Source organism: Kogia breviceps, chromosome 2, assembly GCF_026419965.1.
Source record: "Kogia breviceps isolate mKogBre1 chromosome 2, mKogBre1 haplotype 1, whole genome shotgun sequence".
Lineage (NCBI taxonomy): Eukaryota > Metazoa > Chordata > Mammalia > Artiodactyla > Physeteridae > Kogia > Kogia breviceps.
In genome coordinates this window covers 194,337,599-194,358,708 of record NC_081311.1, presented here as the reverse complement: position 1 = coordinate 194,358,708, position 21,110 = coordinate 194,337,599, and the positions used below count along the sequence as shown (strand labels likewise).

At 37.9% G+C, this 21,110-nt stretch overlaps 1 protein-coding gene across 4 annotated transcripts in view; it reads right to left on the bottom strand.

The window, feature by feature from the left end:
• DIS3L2 (DIS3 like 3'-5' exoribonuclease 2) overlaps window positions 1-21,110 on the bottom strand; it is a 361,464-nt gene that overhangs the window by 173,648 nt on the left and 166,706 nt on the right. For all 4 annotated transcript variants that reach the window (XM_067027175.1, XM_059053623.2, XM_067027176.1 and 1 more), the window contains exon 9: window positions 7,631-7,804. In XM_067027175.1, the coding sequence (XP_066883276.1) occupies window positions 7,631-7,804 (174 nt within the window). The remainder of the gene's footprint in view (window positions 1-7,630; window positions 7,805-21,110) is intronic.

Below are 21,110 nucleotides of genomic sequence, written 5' to 3'. Positions count from 1 at the left end.
TATAGGATTTCTTCTGGGGGGCAGTGAAAATGTTCTGGAATAGCAGTGATGGTTGCATAATCTTGAGACTGACCAACAAATTGTTGAATTGTACACTAAAAGAGGTAAATTTTATTGCATTTCAATATCTCAATATAAAAAAACAGTGAAGAGACTTTGCCACTCTGACATTTAACTATCCCTAAATCTCACTAGTTTACTCCAAATCCTAGGCCACCCACACAAAAATTTTTTTTCTTATCATTACAGTATAATTTCCAAACATATTTTATGTATTTAGAATGTATAGAAATTAATCATCTTTCCTGTGCATTTATAGTTCCACAATGCTATAAAATTATTTGAGTATAAGTTCAAATACTGTCTCCTCTGTCAATAGTCATTTTTCCACATGTTCAGATAAAATCTACTGATCCTTGACCATCTCTGTTCTCTAAGATTTACTGCTATTTATCAATATAAATTTTATGTTGACAAACTACTCAAGTACTTACGATTAAGAATATCCACGAGTGGTCTACTTTAGGACCCATTAATCTTTGTTATTATCTATGAGGTTCTTGTATTTTCATAAACAGTGAGTTGGGATTTACACGAAGGGAATAATGTTGCCAGTAGTTTCAAATGACAATGACAACTTCCCCCATTTAATGCAGAACAATTTAATCTTGCTTCCCACCAGGCAAGGAAAGAAGGGATTCCCTTGACAATGGAAGAGCTGAGATTGAAAGCACAGCCCTTGAATTTCTTCTGTTGCCCACAGTGAGGCACCGTCTATATTTGTCAGATAAATGTGGAAGGTAGTTACCAATGGAATACCATTGGCTTTCAAATCCAAGAAGTTTGCTCTGAATAATTCAGAAAAGGACATCTCAAACACAGTTATACACCGTTAGAGCTAATACATCTTGAAATATTTAGTTTAGCAATTTCATAGTGTATTCTAAGGAACACTAGTTCCGTGAGATGATCCACAAAAAGATGTAAGAAATCTATTAACCCTCTGTTTTCCAAAAATGGGTGGCCACAGAATCTTTTTCCTCCACGGTACATATTAAAATCCCAAAGAACTTCTGACCTACCAACACCTTGTGGAAAATCCTAACTTGGTCAAATAATCCATTTTATAAAAGATGAAACTGTTCTCTCTCTCTGTCTCCCCAAATTTAACTGATTTGCCCAAGGTCACCCAGCTAGTCCCTAACTTCTAGTGCTCTTTCTATGTCGCCACGCTCCCTCACCGTAGGAACCTTTTCTAAATGGCAACTTAATCAGATTGGACTTCCTCATAAACAGCAAGATTAGTCATTTAATGTTAGTTATGTTTGAAAGCTTTCCCACAAAAGGGCTGACCTGAAAGAAGTTAGTATTATATATCTCTCCTTTCAAGTTGCTATTTCAAGGTTGGTTTTACCTGGAGTGAGAAGAAATTTCTGTCTATCTAGAACAGTTCAATCTTGAAGATATTTCAGTATTTCTCACCACAGCACCCTTTCTGTGCTCAGTATTTTTAGCTCATTGTTTTCTGTTTTGGCAGCCGAGAAGCTGCAGTTTGTAATTTTACCTCCAGCTTCATATTTCTTCTTAAAAGTGAATACAATGTCCTGTTTATAATAATAAAATCACTAGTTGGCAGAACGACATTAAATGGAAAAAAAAAAAGTAAGCAATTGGAAAATTTAGAGCAAGCAATTTTATATGCCAAGTTTCACATTTGTAATGGTCCGGTGGAGGTCACTGGGCTTCCTTTTTATTGAGGGAATAGTAAAGAAATAGATATCTACAAGTTCTCCTGTGAAAAACTATAGGAACCGCCTCCCCTTCAAGGAAGCTCATAGTTTTACTGAAAAGTGACATGATCCAAACTTCCACAATCCTACTAAAATACAAAAAACAGTTTAGGGTGGTATTTTCCCCCTCTAATAATTTAGGTTTTCATTTTCCACTTTAATTGAGCTTTTAAGCTTTGTTTCCAGTTTAGTAACAAAGGAAACAAAACAATATGAATGAAATTGAAAATAATTGGAGCCAGTCTCAGAAATAACCTTGGGGTTTCTTGGACTTCTGGTGCAACCCCCTTTAAGCAGTTTCCTTGGATATATTCTCTTCCTGACCCCCAAAGGCTTGCAGTATTGGCACTGCATTTAAAAAAAAAATTTTTTTTTTAAACCTCAGATGCCCTGCTAAGGAGAGCTGCAGGTTAGGCCATGCAAGCAGCAATTCTCCAGAGACTGGAGCCGAAGGTCCAGAAAAACAGTGCTCCTAATCAGAAGGGCCAGATCGTTGCCCCTAGGAGTTCACACTAGCCTTACTTCTTGAAAATTGCTAACCAACCATTTTTCTTTTCAAAATAAACACTATTTCTCTCAACTTCAGTTTGCAAAATATTACCCCAATTCCACTGGACTAAAAAACTGGAATTTTACTGACATAATTGGATTATGAGGTTTAAAGATTGATGGAACTTTTGTGTTCCAAATATAATCGTTCAAATACCAAACCTAAACGGGTATGTAGAAGTCCTTATGTAGCTACAGCCAGGGTAACATTGTAGGCTCCACGGCAGGGTGGCCCAGCAGAGGGGGTCAAGAAGCTATCAAAACCATAGGAGTTGTGAGAGCCCTGTTACAGCAGGATTTGGGAGTCTTAGGGGAACATACCACCCTTTCTGCAGCCACAGCTTATCGCTAAACTGAGAACTACTTCAGTCACTCTAGTTCCCCCTATGCCTGCTCATTTCTCAGATCTCAGCTCAAGCACCAGTGACGCTGGCAGTTTGTTCATATGAATGTTACAGCGCTTGCCATCCTCTGCTGTAATTTATCTGAGTATAAATCTGCCTCCCCAAGGAGCAGTAAAGTCATGAAGAACAAGGGCTAGGCCTTACTTGTCTTTGTATTTCCAGTGACTAACTGAGCACTTGGCATAGATTATATATACACATATACATTATATAGAGAGAGATATAAATAATATATGTAAATAAATGTACATGGGAGAGAAGGGAGGAAAAGGAAAAAAGTTTTATTTAGGAGTTTCCAGAATACATATTATTTATTCATAGCATATGTTTTTTAGTGTGTGTTAGGATTCATTTCTAGCTCTTTTGACATTCCTAGAAAAATTAATATTGAGAAAACCTCTTTGAAGGCACTAGACCTCTGAGCAGAAGAAATCACAGTATTACAAGCTCTTGTACCAAGTGTCTCTCTCCCCCATTACAATTCCGTATTTTACTACTGCTTAAAACATTTGATTCATGCTCCTCTGCTATAAGACTGAGCGTTCCGCAAGAACAGAGACCACATCTATTTTTGTTCATTGGTGAATTTCTACTGCCCATGGATGGTGTTCCATAAATTTGTTGATTGAAAAATGAAATAAATCTATTAAAAGACCAAAGAGAAGGAAAAGGTAATCAGATCCAAACACTTCAGCATACTAAGTACTTCTCTATTTTTCACTGTAAAAGGAAATTAACCGTGACTACATAAATACATGAATTAACCCTGGCACACTCACAAGGTGTGTCGATGAGGTGGTAAGGGAGGTGCACCTCAAGTGAGAAGAGAGTCGGTGTTCCAGAACACAAAAGGCAATGAATGATACTGGCACTTCTGTTGGTTCCTATACTTCCAGCCAACTGTGAACAATAGGTATTTAGGCATGTCCAGTATCATGGATTTATGAAAATTATTTAGTTTTAGCTAAATTAATCCTTACAAAATAGGCAAGTGACTAATAAAGATTATTGCAAAGATCCACAGATGGAAGATAATATTGAACTAATAATAGTAATACCACTAATACCATGAAAATAGCAAAGCTGACATTTCTTGTGCTCCTGACATGAATTCATCAGCCACACTATGATTTCAAAGCAATGACTGTCAATCATATGGCCCATAGCAGATACTTAGAAAAAAATAAACACACTTAATCTGTCCCTTGAAGGTAAAAGTGATGTTTTAACAACGATTTTAAAAAAAGAAAAAAATTATTGCTTTTTGAAAGCAAAATAAAACAAGAAACTCAAGTTTTTAATATAAAATTCTCAAAATGGATGCTTTGAAATGTTTCCATTGTTATACAATTTGGGGATCTAAAATGACCTAATCTTATAAACTACAAAACTGCTCATATCTATACACTTAAATTTTCTAACAGAATTTTATAACCAGTTTTTAAAGATGCCAACTGAAGAATATGAAATCATTTTTAAAAATCTAAAAATGCAGCACCTTTCAATTAGTCCACAAGAACTGACTGACATCATGAAACGTGGACGTTTATTAGCTGGATTTCAAAATGAATCTGAATATAATCAGTGAACAGGGTTAAAAAATAAGTAGTATGATTTAGTAAGCTGAGCTCACTTCTTCCTAAGATATACGATATCTTTTTCAGTTATGATAACCATTAAAACCAAAACTAAGTATCAAAATATAGAAAACTTACAACCGGACCTCTGTATTTCCATACTACAAGTTGTTAAAGCAAAATAAAAACATAAAGAATATTCAATCACATTGCTTTCACCAAAAGTAGGAATAACAATATGAACAGTTTTCTATACCTTTTTAAAGTAAAATAAAAAATATATTAAAATTTATTTCTTTCTCATTTTTCCACTTTTATGTATGTTAATAGCATATATAGTAAATTAGTAAAGTAGTAAGTACACTTGTAATTTTAAAATAAAGGCACATATGTTACATGGAATGCATGTTCAACAAAGTTTAGAGATTACTACTTCAGGCATCAGGAAGCAGTTGAAAGATTTTAAGCCAAAAGAATAAGATTTGAATTTTAGAAAAATAATTCTAGAGGATAATGGGCAGGTAAAAAGTTTCTGGAAGTTAAAAATAAAAAATCCCTGTTACTGTGCTAATAGCAGAGAGCATCCCACAAGCTCCCTGTATCTTTGGATCCTCTTGCAGGACGCATAGGTATATTTTAACAGAAGACTGCTGCAGAGCAAGACCTCCTAGTCTGTGGTCTAACTCAGAAGGCAATGGGGGCCAAAGAAAAAGGCAAGGCGGGGCCATGAGAGGGGAACTGAGCGATACTGGCTTCTAGGACTATTGGCATGCCTTATTATTATTCATCTGCAGGCTAGGAGTCAGGCTAGGAAAGACTGAGCACCTCTCTCTTCTGATATTTCCATTTATAATTTTTTAAAGTTATAGAATTTTTTTTAAACAATTTGAATAACAGAGTAATTTATATAATGAAACGTGAAATATTACCTCCCTGTCACCGAAGTGATAGGTACTTCACTGAAGTCCACGCATGATAATCACTGTCAGGAGTTCAATACATTTCCTTCCAGAACTTTTTTTTCTGCAAATATACTTTGATGTGTACATGTATATGTACGTACATACACATTTATATCATTGTTATATTATTTGACTATAAAAAACTAGGCTCATATTCATACTGTTCTGAAACTTGCTTCTTTCACTTCGCAATATATGATGGCCACCCTTTTAGGAAGTCCACACGGAAATGGTTCCCTTTTTGCAGCTGCAGGGAATGTTACTTTATTGATATGACATAGGTTATTTAACCATTCCTTTAATGATGGACAACAGCAGTGTCACTTTTATAATAAAGCAGCAACGAACATTCTTTACGTACATCATAAAACACTTCTTTGAGGAGGATGGACTCCTGGAAATAGAGTTTTTAGGTGAAAGGGTAAGTAGGTTTAAAATGTTAATAGCTACTGCAGAATAGCCATACTAACTTACACTTCAAAACAATAAAATTCAGCCATCCATTCTCACTTGCTTTTCTTATTAAAAATTTTTAAATAGATTCCTAGATTTAGGAAAAGATATCAGAAAACAAGTCCCTCAATTTATATATGAGAAAATGAAGGTTCAGAGGGAGTAAGATTATGGACTCAAGATCTCAAAACCCCTGACAAGGTGACTGACCAGGAGTCCTCTGAACGGTGGTTACTGCTGCCAGCCAGGAAGGCAACTTGAGTTAACTGACTTCAAATATAATGTGTGTCATTACGTGTTAGAGTTACTAACAAGCAGGAAAGGGAACTGTCAACTCCTTTTCCTTGCCTACCCACGGCAAGAAAAGAAAAGAAGTACATTCCTAAAAGATACAAAAGCAAGAGGGAGCCAGAAAGGAGGATTCTCAAACTAGGTGGAGTAACGGGCACCAAGAGCTTAAGGTATCGTAAGTTCAGCTGCATGAAGTGAGCAAGTGTGGCGGAAAGGACTCTGACATGGGATGACCTTAGCAAAAAACCTTCCACAGCCTCAGTGGGTTGTATGAAAAGTTTCTTGGTTCTAAATATCTCCATGTGGCATACAAAATTAATGCCAGTACTGAAACCAAATTCTGAAGAGAAATATCAGAAAAGAACTAACATCCCACAATGAAGAAACATCTTCAAAGAAGATGCTGTTAAAAAAAATACCACAAAAGTACTTTCCAACAAATTCCAGACCTAAAAGTAAAGCTTTAAAATGAAGCTCCAAGCACAGAAGTCTTGAATCCTTTGCTCTGTGCCCGAAGAGGCCCATTTAAAGGAAGGCATTTCTAACCAGATAACACTGCCTTTATTTGACCAGACCTATGGGGCATAGCAATGAGAAAAGAAGGTGGCAACTACACCTTTTGAAATTATAATAGCATGGTCTAGAAGAAAAGTCAGCACACTTCTTCTATAAAGGGCCAGAGAGCAAATATCTTAGGCTTTGCAGGCCATATGGCCTCTGTTGCGACTATTCAACTCTGCTCTTGCAGTGCAAAAATATAGCCATAGACAATATATAACCAAATAAGCATGGCTGTGTTCCAATGCAACTTCATGAATGCTGAAATTTGAATTTTATATATTTTCATGAAAAATTATTGTTTCTTTTCAACCATTTAAGAATATGAAAACCAGTCTTAGCTCATGGGCTGTACATAAACAGTCAGTGGGCTAGATTTAGCTTGGAGGCCATCATTGGCCAACCTCTGGTACAGAACACTTAATTCCCAATTGTATGGAACTTGAATGTTGGTGGAAAGATGGGAAGATCTGAGGCCAGCTCCTAGGAGAGTTAAGTTAGAAGGCAGAAACATAGAAACACGATGTTCTTTTTTTTTTTTTTTTGATTTTACACTTTTTTTTTTTTTTTTTTTGCAGCACGCAGGCCTCTCACTGTTGTGGTCTCTCCCATTGCGGAGCACAGGCTCCAGACACGCAGGCTCAGCAGCCATGGCTCACGGGCCCAGCCGCTCCGTGGCACGTGGGATCTTCCCGGACTGGGGCACAAACCTGCGTCCCCTGCATCGGCAGGCGGACTCTCAACCACTGCGCCACCAGGGAAGCCCAATTTGACACATTTATTTTTTGAAATGATTACCAGAAGAAGGATACTTTTACATCCATCACCTCACAGTTATCTTTTTTTTTTCTCTCTCTCTCTCACACACACACACACACACACACACACACACACACACTGTATTTTATTTTTACAAGAGATAAATAAACTGACGCCAAGCATTGTAAATGGCTGACCACAACAAAAGCACCAGTGGTGGCAGTTACCAAACACAAAACACACTCATACAAGAAACATGATGTTCTGAAAGAGTTTCAGATATTTACCTTAAATCTCTTCTCTTGCTGAATTCCTCTGGTGGAATTGTCCAAGGCAGGCCTTGAGGGAGACATTCTAAAACTTCTGAAGAGAAATCAGAGAAATCCACTCCATACTCTGTTAGTATCCCTTCTGTTTCAGGCTCGATTTCACCAGCCTGCCCAAGACTCTTAGCCAGCTGCCTGTGGACAGGACAGAGAGGAATAAGTGTGTTAGTGAGTAATAAAACATAGGCGACCCATTTCCTCTCTAAAAGTGAGGGTAGTAGGAAAGTCTTCGAAACCTCCTGCCCCTCCCCCAGAAGGAACACCATCACCAGTGAACGTGGGAGCCAAGCAGAAGAGATGAGGATACACTTGTCCTGTTAACGCCATGACTACAGTATAATTTTACCTTTCCTCAGGAATTCTGACCCAGGGAGTAGGGCCAGACAGCCCTTCTTAGGACTCTGGCAGTTGTTCTTCATGGAGAATTAAAAGCTTCTGTCAATTATTTCTCTTGTAAACACCTTTAGAGACAATTCTGATCAACCCAGTTTGCTGTTAAATTATTAGTTTCACAGTGCTTATACCTTACGTCATGCTTACCAGATTAGATCTCATGTTTTTATTTATTTCACAATTCTACTAATTTTTCCCTTAATGTTTTAAAATATTTTATCTGAACACAAAAGTAATATACGTTCACTCTAGAGAAGTTAGAAAAGAAAGAAATATACCTAGAAGAAAATTTAAATTATCTTTAATCCAGTCACTCAGCAAACAACCATTCATTTGCATTTTAAGGTACTGGTCCATTAAAAGTAAGAGTGCATTTAATAGGACAGTCTTGATGCTATGAGTAGGATTCCATCTTTTAGAGGGCTGATCTCACTCTTTTATCTGTGGGATATCTACACATATATCAAAATGGATAATTCTCGATTCTTCTAAGTATTGGCATGCCACGTACAGACCACAAGTCTAAAGTTAAGTGCTGAATATAGATAGTCAATAAGCAAACGTGACATAAGTCTCAAAACAGCTGCCTTTGTTGAGGGTGCTGGGGAGACCAGAGAAGGCTACCTCCTCCATTGCATAGGTCTACTCATCCACCAGCGTGATCCAGGAATCCACCCTCAGTAATTCCTGCAAGGAGTTTAGCTCTGGCATTAGGGTCTTCTCTGGGCCATTCAATTTCTTTGAAGAAGATTCTGTTCCCTACATAAGGGTAGATGCCTGGCTACTAGAGTTCTTAGGTACACAGTGGTGGAGTGGGACTGGGGATGTGGTTGCCTTATATGCAGACTTTTAACAAATTCCCATTTTCGGCCTCACTACTGGAACATGGCAGTGGTGGCAGAATGGCTGGCCCCATTTCTCATATGCCAGCCAAGAGAGACCAGCCCACTGTTGACACATACACTTGCTCACCAGCATAGGCTCAAGGCAGCCTATGGGTTAACCTGTGGGCTCCAAGTGGCTTGTAGGCATTTCACATACAATGGTGGCTCAGACCAGTGCCTTCTCCTCAAACGTAGGTGGTGGTCTCCCAAAAAGCACATCAAAAAGCCAAAGATAGCAAAAATACATGGGAAAATAATAACCGAAACCTAGCTGGAAGATCCACAAATATATGAAAATTAAACAACCAATGGATTAAAGAAGAAGTAAAAAGAGAAGTAGAAAATATTTTGACCTGAATAAAACACAACATATCAATGTTTGTGAGAAGCAGCTAAAGTAGTGCTTTGAGGGAAATTTACAGCATTAAATGCTCACATTAGAAAAGAAGAAATGTGTCAGTGACCTAAACTTATACCTTAAAAAACTGAAAAAAGAAAAGCAAATTAGATCCCAGGTAAGCAAAAGGAAGGAAATAATAAAGAAATAAGAATCAATGAATAGAAAATGAAGAAACAATAAAGAAAACCAATAAAATCAAAAGCTGATTCTTTGAAAAGATAATAAAATAGCTAAGCTTCTGGTGAGGCTGATCAAGAAAAATAAGGAAGAAGTTACCAATATCAGGAATGAGAGAACATTTTTATAGATCTTATGAGTATTAAAAGAATAATAAGGGAATTATGAACGACTTTAGGCTAACAAATTTAACATCTTGGACGAAATGGGTAAACTCCTTGAAAGACACACACTGCCTAAGACTCCTCAAGCAGATACCAATACCTAAATATTCCTTTATCTACTAAAGAAACTGAATTCATAGTTTAAAATGTTCCCACAAAGAAAAATCCAGGCCCAGATGGTTTCACCGGAGAATGCTACTAAGTCTTCAAGGAAGAATTAATACTAATTCCACAGAAACTCTTTCAGAATGCAGAATAGGACAGAACACTTCCTAACTAGTTTTATGAAGCCAGCATCACCCTGATGCCAAAATCAGACAAAGGATTCATGAGATCAATACCCCTCATGAAAAACAGACTTAAAATTCTTATGAAATATTAGCAAGTAGAATTCAGCAATATATAATACAACATTCAAGACCAAGTAATTCAAGATCTGTCTGACATTCAAAAATTAATCAATTTAATTCATCAATTAGCAAACAATGGAAAAACACATACAATTATCTCAATAGAAGCAAAAAAGCATGTAACAAAATTCAACATCTATTCAGGATCAAAACACTCAGCAAATGAGTAATGAACAGGAAGGTCCTCAACTTAATAGTCAAAGACTAAATGCTCTCCTCCAGATCAGGAAGACAAGGGTGTTCACTCTCACCAATAGTATTAAACATGGTATTGGAAGTCCTAGTGAGAACCATAAAGCAAGAAAAAGAAAGAAAAGGCATACAAATCAGAAAGGAAGACTTCCACACTGCATGTAAGTGGACCAAAGGACTACAATTCCCATTACAGAAGCCTCCTACTTAATGCCTGGCACCTCTTTATAGAAGACTCCTCTAACTGTACGAAAACTAGTACACTGTGAAACTAGTGTGAAAGCCAGCACACCGTATGATTTAGACTCTGCTTCAGTTCAAGACTTTGTGAAGAGAAGATGACACAAATGTCATGTGAAGAGAATGTGAAGAGAATGACACAAACATAAAGAGGTGCTTAGAACTCACGGCAGCTAGAGTGGTTCCCACTGAAAGTAGTGGTGGTAACAGTCCCCAATGGCAATGCTGTCCTGCAAGAGCAGTGGTTGAACTGTTAAAGAACCATTGCCATTGTGGCCAAACTAATCCTGATAAAAGACTATGGTTGAACTTCTTGTTCTTGGCTTTCCAGACTGGCCTTTGTTCCTACCCATAACTTTCTCAGGACATTCAAGACTCTTACTGTTTCTATGAGCCCTTCAGTATCCTTCTAATAAACTCCTTTTCCAACCACAGTTGGTTTCTCCTGTTTGCAACCAAGAATCTAGACAGTTAAAGACTCAGGTCTTTTCAAAATGACAACATTATGACCTGAGTTCACTAGAATGCAGTTCCTGTTGAGGATCTGGGGAACTTGTTGTCACCTCTGAAGTTTGAAGGACATTTTGGAAATTAATATTTTGAAAATTAATGGGATCTGAGTTACCTCCAGCCCATCTAAACAATTAATTATTCTCACAGGTTCCTGAGGTTCTATTCTCTACATCCATCTCCTAATACTAATTCGTTTGTCTGGGTTCTTGGCTGTAAGCATGAGAAACTAACTCCAGATGGAAAAGAAATTTATTGGAAAGATACCAAAGAGCTTACAGAAACAGTGAGAGACCTGGAGAGCCTGAAAAGAGGGTGGAAACAAAAGAATTACATGCTCAACCTCTAAAGTCTTGATTCCAGGCTAAGATGGAAACTCAGTGACTTCCTATGTGCATCAAAAAATTATTTTGAATCTACTGCCGCTGCCAGGCTAAGACGGCAACAAAATAAATAAACAAAAATAAAAATCTGGCTTCCAGTGTCCTTGTCCCCACGGTGAGCCACAGCCACCCCCTGCCTCTGCAGGAGACCCACCAACACTAGCAGGTGTTCCAATGTGATGCTGAGTAAGAATGTTGAGAGAAGACCCACCACCACTCCCTCCCATCAGGAAGCCTGCACAAGCCTCTTAGACAGCCTGATCCACCAGAGGGCAGATAACAGAAGCAAGAAGTACTACAATTCTTCAGCCTGTGGAACAAAAACCACATTCACAGAAAGATAGACAAAATGAAAAGGCAGAAGACTATGTACCAGATGAAGGAACAAGATAAAACCCCAGAAAAACAACTAAATGAAGTGGAGATAGGAAACCTTCCAGAAAAAGAATTCATAATAATGACAGACATGATGATACAGGACCTCGGAAAAAGAATGGAGGCAAAGATCAAGAGGATGCAATAAATGTTTAACAAAGACCTAGAAGAATTAAAGAACAAACACCTAGGAGAATTAAAGAACAAACAAACAGAGATGAACAATACAATAACTGAAATGAGAAATACACTAGAAGGAATCAATAGCAGAATAACTGAGGCAGAAGAACAGATAAATGACCTGGAAGACAGAATGGTGGAATTCACTGCCACAGAACAGAAGAAAGAAAAAAGAATGAAAAGAAATGAAGACAGCCTAAGACACCTCTGGGACAACATTAAATGCATTCACACTACAGGGATCCCAGAAGGAGGAGAGAGAGAGAAAGGACCTGAGAAAATATCTGAAGAGATTATAGTTGAAAACTTCCCTAACATGGGAAAGGAAACAGCCACCCAAGTCCAGGAAGCACAGAGAGTCGCAGGCAGGATAAACCCAAGGAGAAACACGCTGAGACACATAGTAATCAAATTGACAAAAATTAAAGACAAAGAAAAATTACTGAAAGCAACAAGGGAAAAATGACAAATAACATACAAGGGAACCTCCCATAAGGTTAACAGCTGATTTCTCAGCAGAAACTCTGCAGGCCAGAAGGAAGTGGCACAATATATTTAAAGTGATGAAAGGGAAGAAACTACAACCAAGATTACCCTACCCGGCAAGGACCTCATTCAGATTTGATGGAGAAATCAAAAGCTTTACAGACAAGCAAAAGCTAAGAGAATTCAGCACCACCAAACCAGCTTTACAACAAACGCTAAAGGAACATCTCGAAGTGGGAAACACAAGAGAAGAAAAGGACCTACAAAATAAACCCATAACAATTAAGAAAATGGTAATAGGAACATACATATCAATAATTACCTTAAACGTGAATGGATTAAATGCTCCAACCAAAAGACAAAGGCTCGCTGAATGGATACAAAAACAAGACCCATATATATGCTGTCTACAAGAGACCCACTTCAGACCTAGGGACACATACAGACTGAAAGCGAGGGGATGGAAAAAGATATTCTATGCAAATGGAAATCAAAAGAAAGCTGGAGTAGCAATACTCATATCAGATAAAATAGACTTTAAAATAAAGAATGTTACAAGAGACAAGGAAGGACACTACATAATGATCAAGGGATCAATCCAAGAAGAAGATATAACAATTATAAATATATATGCACCCAACATAGGAGTACCTCAATGCATAAGGTAACTGGTAACAACTCTAAAAGAGGAAACTGACAGCAACACAAAAATAGTGGGGGACTTTAACACCTCACTTACACCAATGGACAGATCATCCAAACAGAAAATTAATAAGGAAACACAAGCTTTAAATGGCACAACAGACCAGATAGATTTAACTGATACTTATAGGATATTCCATCTAAAAACAGCAAATTACACTTTCTTCTCAAGTGCATATGGAACATTCTCCAGGATAGATCACATCTTGGGTCACAAATCAAGCCTCGGTAAATTTAAGAAAATTGAAATCATATCAAGCATCTTTTTCAGCCACGACGTTATGAGATTAGAAATCAATTACAGGGAATAAAAAATGTAAAAAACACAAACACATGGAGGCTAAACAATACATTACTAAATAACCAAGAGATCACTGAAGAAATCAAAGAGGAAATCAAAAACTACCTAGAGATAAATGACAATGAAAACACGACAATCCAAAACCTATGGAATGCAGCAAAAGCAGTACTAAGAGGGAAGTTTATAGCAATACAATCCTACCTCAAGAAACAAGAAAAATCTCAATCTAACCTCACACCTAAAGAAACTAGAGAAAGAAGAACAACAAAACCCAAAGTTAGTAGAAGGAAAGAAATCATAAAGATCAGAGCAGAAATAAATGAAATAGAAACAAAGAAAACAATAGCAAAGATCAATAAAACTAAAAGTTGGTTCTTTGAGAAGATAAACACAATTGATAAACCTTTCATCAGACTCATCAAGAAAAAGAGGGAGAGGACTCAAATCAATAAAATTAGAAATAAAAAAGGAGAAGTTACAACAGACACCACAGAAATAAAAAGCATCGTAAGAGACTACTACAAGCAACTCTATGCCAATAAAATGGACAACCTGGAAGAAATGGACATTCTTAGAAAGGTATAACCTTCCAAGACTGAACCAGGAAGAAACAGAAAATATGAACAGACCAATAACAAGTAATGAAATAGAAACTGTGATTAAAAATCCTACAACAAACAAAAGTCGAGGACCAGATGGCTTCACGGGTGAATTCTATCAAACATTTAGAGAAGAGCTAACACCCATCCTTCTCAAACTCTTCCAAAAAATTGCAGAGGAAGGAACCCTCCCAAACTTATTCTATGAGGCCACCATCACCCTGATACCAAAACAGAGGCAGAGATACTACAAAAAAAAAAAAATTACAGACCAATATCACTGATGAACATAGATGCAAAAATCCTCAACAAGATACTAGCAAACAGAATCCAACAACCCATTAACAGGATCATACACCATGATCAAGCGGGATTTATCCCAGGGATGCAAGGATTCTTCAGTATACACAAATCAATCAATGTGATACACCATATTAACAAACTGAAGAATAAAAACCATATGATCATCTCAGTAGATGCAGAAAAAGCTTTTGACAAAACTGAACACCCATTTATGATAAAAAACTCTACAGAAAGTGGGCATAGAGGGAACCTACCTCAACATAATAAAGGCCATATAAGATAAACCCACAGCAAACATCATTCTCAGTGGTGAAAAACTGAAACCATTTCCTCTAGATCAGGAACAAGACAAGGATGTCCACTCTCGCCATAATTATTCAACATAGTTTTGGAAGTCCTAGCCACAACAATCAGAGAAGAAAAAGAAATAAAAGGAATACAAATTGGAAAAGAAGAAGTAAAACTGTCACTGTTTGCACATGACATGATACCATACATAGAGAATCCTAAAGATGCCACCAGAAAACCACTAGAGCTAATCAATGAATTTGGTAAAGTTGTAGGATACAAAATTAATGCACAGAAATCTCTTGCACTCCTATACACTAACAACAAAAGACCAGAAAGAGAAATTAAGGAAACAATCCCATTCACCACTACAACAAAAAGAATCAAATACCTAGGAATAAACCTACCTAAAGAGGTAAAAGACCTGCACTCAGAAAACTATAAGCCACTGATGAAAGAAATCAAAGATGTCACAGATGGAGAGATATACCATGTTCTTGGATTGGAAAAATCAATATTGTGAAAATGACTATACTACCCAAAGCAATCTACAGATTCAATGCAATCCCTATCAAATTACCAGTGGCCTTTTTTTCCAGAACTAGAACAAATATCTTAACATTTGTATGGAGACACAAAAGACCCCAAATAGCCAAAGCAGTCTTGAGGGGAAAAAAAACAGAGTTGGAGGAATCAGACTCCCTGACTTCAGACTATACTACAAAGCTACAGTAATCAAGACAATGTGGTACTGGCACAAAAACAGAAATATAGATCAATGGAACAGGATAAAAAGCCAGAGATAAACCCACATACCTATGGTCAACTAATCTATGACAAAGGAGGCAAAGATATACAATGGAGAAAAGACAGTCTCTTCAATAAGTGGTGCTGGGAGAACTGGACAACTACATGTAAAAGAATGAAATTAGAATACTCCCTAATACACATCATACACAAACATAAACTCAAAATGGGGCTTCCCTGGTGGCGCAGTGGTTGAGAGTCCGCCTGCCGATGCAGGGCACATGGGTTTGTGCCCCGGTCCGGGAAGATCCCACATGCCGCGGAGTGGCTGGGCCCATGAGCCATGGCCACTGAGCCTGCGCGTCTGGAGCCTGTGCTCCACAACAGGAGAGGCCACAACAGTGAGTGGCCCGCGTACCGCAAAAAAAATAGAAAATAAATAAATAAATAAATAAATAAACTCAAAATGGATTAAAGACCTAAATGTAAGACCAGACACTAAAAAACTCTTAGAGGAAAACACAGGAGGAACTCTCTTTGACATATACGACAGCAAGATCTTTTTTGATCCATCTCCTAGAGTAATGGAAATAAAAACAAAAATAAACAAATGGGACCTAATAAAACTTAAAAGCTTTTGCACAGCAAAGGAAACTACAAACCAGACAAAAAGACAACCCTCAGAATGGGATAAAATATTTGCAAACAAATCAACGGGCAAAGGATTAATGTCCAAAATATATAAACAGATCATGCAGCTCAATATTAAAAAAAAAAAAAACCCAATCCAAAAATGGGCAGAAGATCTAAATAGACATTTCTCCAAAGAAGACATACAGGTGGCCAAGAAGCACATGAAAAGCTGCTCAACATCACTAATTATTAGAGAAATGCAAATCAAAAATACAATGAGGTATCACCTCACACTGGTTAGAATGGGCATCATCAGAAAACCTACAAACAACAAATGCTGGAGAGGCTGTGGAGAAAAGGGAACCCTCTTGCACTGTTGGTGGGAATGTAAATTGATACAGCCACTATGGAGAACAGTATGGAGGTTCCTTAATAAACTAAAAATAGAATTACCATATGGCCCAGCAATCCCACTACTGGGCATATACCCAGAGAAAACCATAATTCAAAAAGACACATGCACCCCAATGCTCACTGCAGCACTATTTACAATAGCCAGCTCATGGAAGCAACATAAATGCCTATCGACAGATGAATGGATAAAGAAGATGGGGTAGAAATATACAATGGAATATTACTCAGCCATAAAAAGGAATGAAAATGGGTCATTTGTAGAGACGTGGATGGACCTAGAAACTGTCATACAGAGTGCCGTAAGGCAGAAGGAGAAAAACAAATATCGTATATTAATGCATATATGTGGAATCTAGCAAAATGGTATAGATGAACCGGTTTGCAAGGCAGAAATAGAGACACAGATGTAGAGAACAAATGTATGGACACCAAGGAGGGAAACTGGCAGGGTGGGTGGTGGTGGTGTTGGGATGAATTGGGAGGTTGGGATTGACATATATACACTGATATGTATAAAACAGATAACTAATAAGAACCTGCTGCATAAAAAATAAACAAATAAAATAAACAAAACCCCCCCCAAAACAAAAATAAATAAATAAAAACCCAAGGGCGATAAGTCACTATATTGTTGAATTGAGAGTCTTACTAAGTCTCTTACATGAAAAATAGGAATACTAATCAGAAAGAGTAAGACACAGGAGAACCAAACCATATATATGTATATATATTTATTTATTTCATATATGTATATACACAGAAATACAAGATTAGGAAACACAGGATATAGAAAGATGCAGAAAGCTCTGAGTACCTTGGATGCCTAGTTCTAACTGACCTTTCATTGTCACAAGTCATAAAATGCACTATGCTAGCATATTTATCCCAAGCGGTGGTCTGTGAAAAGACAGTAGAGCAGAAACCTCCTCCCTGCAGGCAGAACTTCAAGCAATATATCCATGGTCTACTTTGGCCGAGGAAAGATGGCCTGATGGGCAGAGGCTACATGTTTAACCAGATGGATAGGGACATAGAAGAAGAAAGATCGGAGGACTGGTGACAGAGACACCTGGGGAGCAGACATGGAAAAACGGGCCGACTGCAGTGGGCCCAGAGTATGATTATCTGTGTCCCATGAGAATGGTCAGCAAAAGACTCGCACTGTGGAGGCAAGAGGACCTTGACAGTGTCAACCAACCCCCTTCCCCAGGCACTGTAGTGCTTGCTCAACGGGCGTAAGAACAAAGTACCTGGTAACAGGAAACGAGCTCCAGAGCATGAGCTTCCCCTCACTAATGCTAACCAACCCTTACAGGATGCCAGCTGTCCAGCAGCAGCAGCCAGCTCGATGCCCCCGATACAGAACCACGGCAGCAGGACCCACCAACCAGCTGATAGCAGATTTAGTTCACTGAGCTCTTCTGTGACGGAGAGGACAGTAATCTTTCTCCATCAAGAGAAACACTAATTCTGGGTTTGGGTTTGCTGTCTTCATTTGTTCTACCCACCTTGCTTATAAACACCATAATCCATAGACTTACCAAATACTGTTGAAGCTATGATGTTACCTCACTCAGTACTGTTTGTAATCAAGAATTTCACCTTACGGCAGTAGAGAAGCCCACTGAATTCACTGATTAGAATGATGTACAGTGTACCAACGAGCTAAACTGGGAGGTAACATCGTATGAGGTTGGAATATAACGTTGCTTTCATTATTCTAGAGTTGTGCACATTGCCGCGGGACCAAGGGTGCAAGGGAGGGGTTGGGCCTTTCCCTGTCATACTTAAGACTCACTCACAGTAATACTCACTTCTACAGTTGAGAGACTTTAGTACCTCTGAGGACACCGTTGTGATGCCTCTGAATTCAAAGCTAAGACTCCAAGAATCCCAACTGATTTATTAACAAGGCATGAAATATACTTCTTACTTCCTTCCTGAAAAGAACTATGTGCAATTCGAGTCAGCTGAGAGATGACTCAGAAGTAAGGGTTCAAGAATGGCACGTAATGATATAAAGAGGTTAATCGTGTATTATGTTGATCCATATGAAATTACCAATATATCTGACCATTTTTTACCTATACAACACAATTTCATGTGATTCTCTCCTACAGTATTAAAAAAACATGGAAAATAATTAACCATACGTATAATCCAACAGCATACACAGTTTTTGGAAGAAGTATAAACAACAAAGTAGATCATATAGAGCTTATTAGAGAATTAAACTAATATGAAAAGAAACACATTCTAATATGTGGGTAGGAATCTCAGTAACAGTCTTTGTGAGGCAGACTTAAAACACAGCGGCCATCCTACTCCTACTTGGTGAGACTGGACTGGCCAAAAATGATCATCTTATGCTTGTTAATGGAGGGCTTAAACACCTGAACAAACAGCATTTTATAATATCCAACTTTAAAACTATAATGCTGGGCTTCCCTGGTGGCGCAGTGGTTGAGAATCCGCCTGCCAATGCAGGGGACACGGGTTCGTGCCCCGGTCCGGGAAGATCCCATATGCGGCGGAGCAGCTGGGCCCGTGAGCCATGGCCGCTGAGCCTGCGCGTCCGGAGCCTGTGCTCCGCAACGGGAGAGGCCACAACAGTGAGAGGCCCGCGTACCACAAAAAAAAAAAAAAAAAAACTATAATGCTAAAATCTAAGAACTCATTATTTAAAGATGCGGGGGTGGGGGAAGGTGGGGAGAGAAGCCATTCCAGGTGTTCCATTAAAAAAAAATACTGCATGTAAAAAGGAAGAAAAGAACAAGGGAGATGGCAGAAGGATAAAACATACTTTATAAGTATACAGACACAGAAGTGACTATCTTGACCAAAGATATTAGCAAGAACTCAAAAATTTATGAAAATATCGCTACTAAAGAAGAGCTCAAAGCAAAGATCCAAGTGCATACAAAATAAATAAATTTCACAAAAGGAAATAAAAACTAGTATGTTAGACCTAGGAAATAGGAAATAAGTAGAAAAGAAAAACAAAACCATCATAGAAATAAAAAGTCATACGGGAGATAACTAATGAAGAACTGACACTATTTGAAAAAAATAAGGCTCATAGAGAAAAGTCTGAGAGAAGTGGGAAAAAATGAAATTGGAACGTACTAAGAGTATAAAAAGATTATAGGGAAAACAGATGTGAAAGGTAGGTGAAGGAGATCAAACATTGGCATAACTGATATTCCTGAAGGATGGAGCTACATATATGAAATAGAAAACATTTTCAAAAATATCACTAAGACAACTTTCCTGAAATAAAAGAAATTTTACAGACAAAAAGGGTATATACCATGTCTCAGGAAAAACCAACACAGAAAATTACCACTGAAGTTAGTGGACTTTAAAGATGAAGTTTTTAAAATGCAAGAACTCACAGAATGTAATTCTCACAAACCATTTCTGAAGAACTGCTAGATAAAGACGACAGCCTACCAAGAAATTGAGCAATTTCTCCAAAAAGAAGACTAGTGCTGAGTACTGGATCCACTTCTGTTGGGATGGAAAGGTGAGAGGAAAGGAGGACAAAAGTAAGCAGGTGATGATAACCTAATATTCGTCAGAACAAGTCATGTCAGTCATTAGATCTTTGCTGAAATTTAACGGAAAAAAAACCAAACCCTGTCTTTTATCTTATTTAATTTTATTGTTGCTTTGTGTTCTGGCAAATTTTTTCACCAGGCTCTATTCTGAGTCCAAAGAATCTTGATTTGTTCACTGAAATTATAACATGGCCTATAAAAACAAAATTATATTTTGATTAGGGCCTCCAAATGTGATCAATGACTCCAAGTTTCTATTAGTAGTAATTAACATTTATTTTACTAAGTTGCAGAGAATGTTTATCAAATATCACATTTAAATAAATTTATTATAGGTTTTCACTCAAGATGCATTTGATAGTAGCATAGACTAGATAGCTTGCAGGAGATAAAAATCTAACAGGTCAGCAATAAGAGCTCATGTATTCAGACCTTAGATGCCCCAGAAAGAATCATATGCTGTCTACTTATACATTCTGCCATCACTCTAAAAACCAAAATACCTTGGGATCTAAACAAAAGCAGAAGCTAGTAAGGAACTGACTTACACATTGTGTATTTCTCTTACAGAAGGATTTGTTTTATATATATATATATATATATATATATATATATATATATATATATTTTTTTTTTTTTTTTTTTTTTTTTTTTTTGCGGTACGCGGGCCTCTCACTGCCGTGGCCTCTCCCGTTGCAGAGCACAGGCTCCGGACGCGCAGGCTCAGCGGCCATGGCTCACGGGCCCAGCCGCTCCGCGGCACGTGGGATCCTCCCAGACCGGGTCACGAACCCGTGTCCACTGCATCGACAGGCGGACTCTCAACCACTGCGCCACCAGGGAAGCCCTATATTTTTATTTCAGTGTAAATTTAATTTTAAATGAATACTGAAAGTAACTTTCCCTTTCATGTGTTACAGTTCAAATATTACAACTTTCTAAGCAGTTTCTGTCTTCTATTCGCTGTCTGAAAACATGGTAACAGCTGCTTTAGGACAACTGTGATTCAATGTTGCATCAAAATGTCTGGCCAGGGGCTTTCCTGGTAGCGCAGTGGATAAGAATCCGTCTGCCAATGCAGGGGACACGGGTTCAATCCC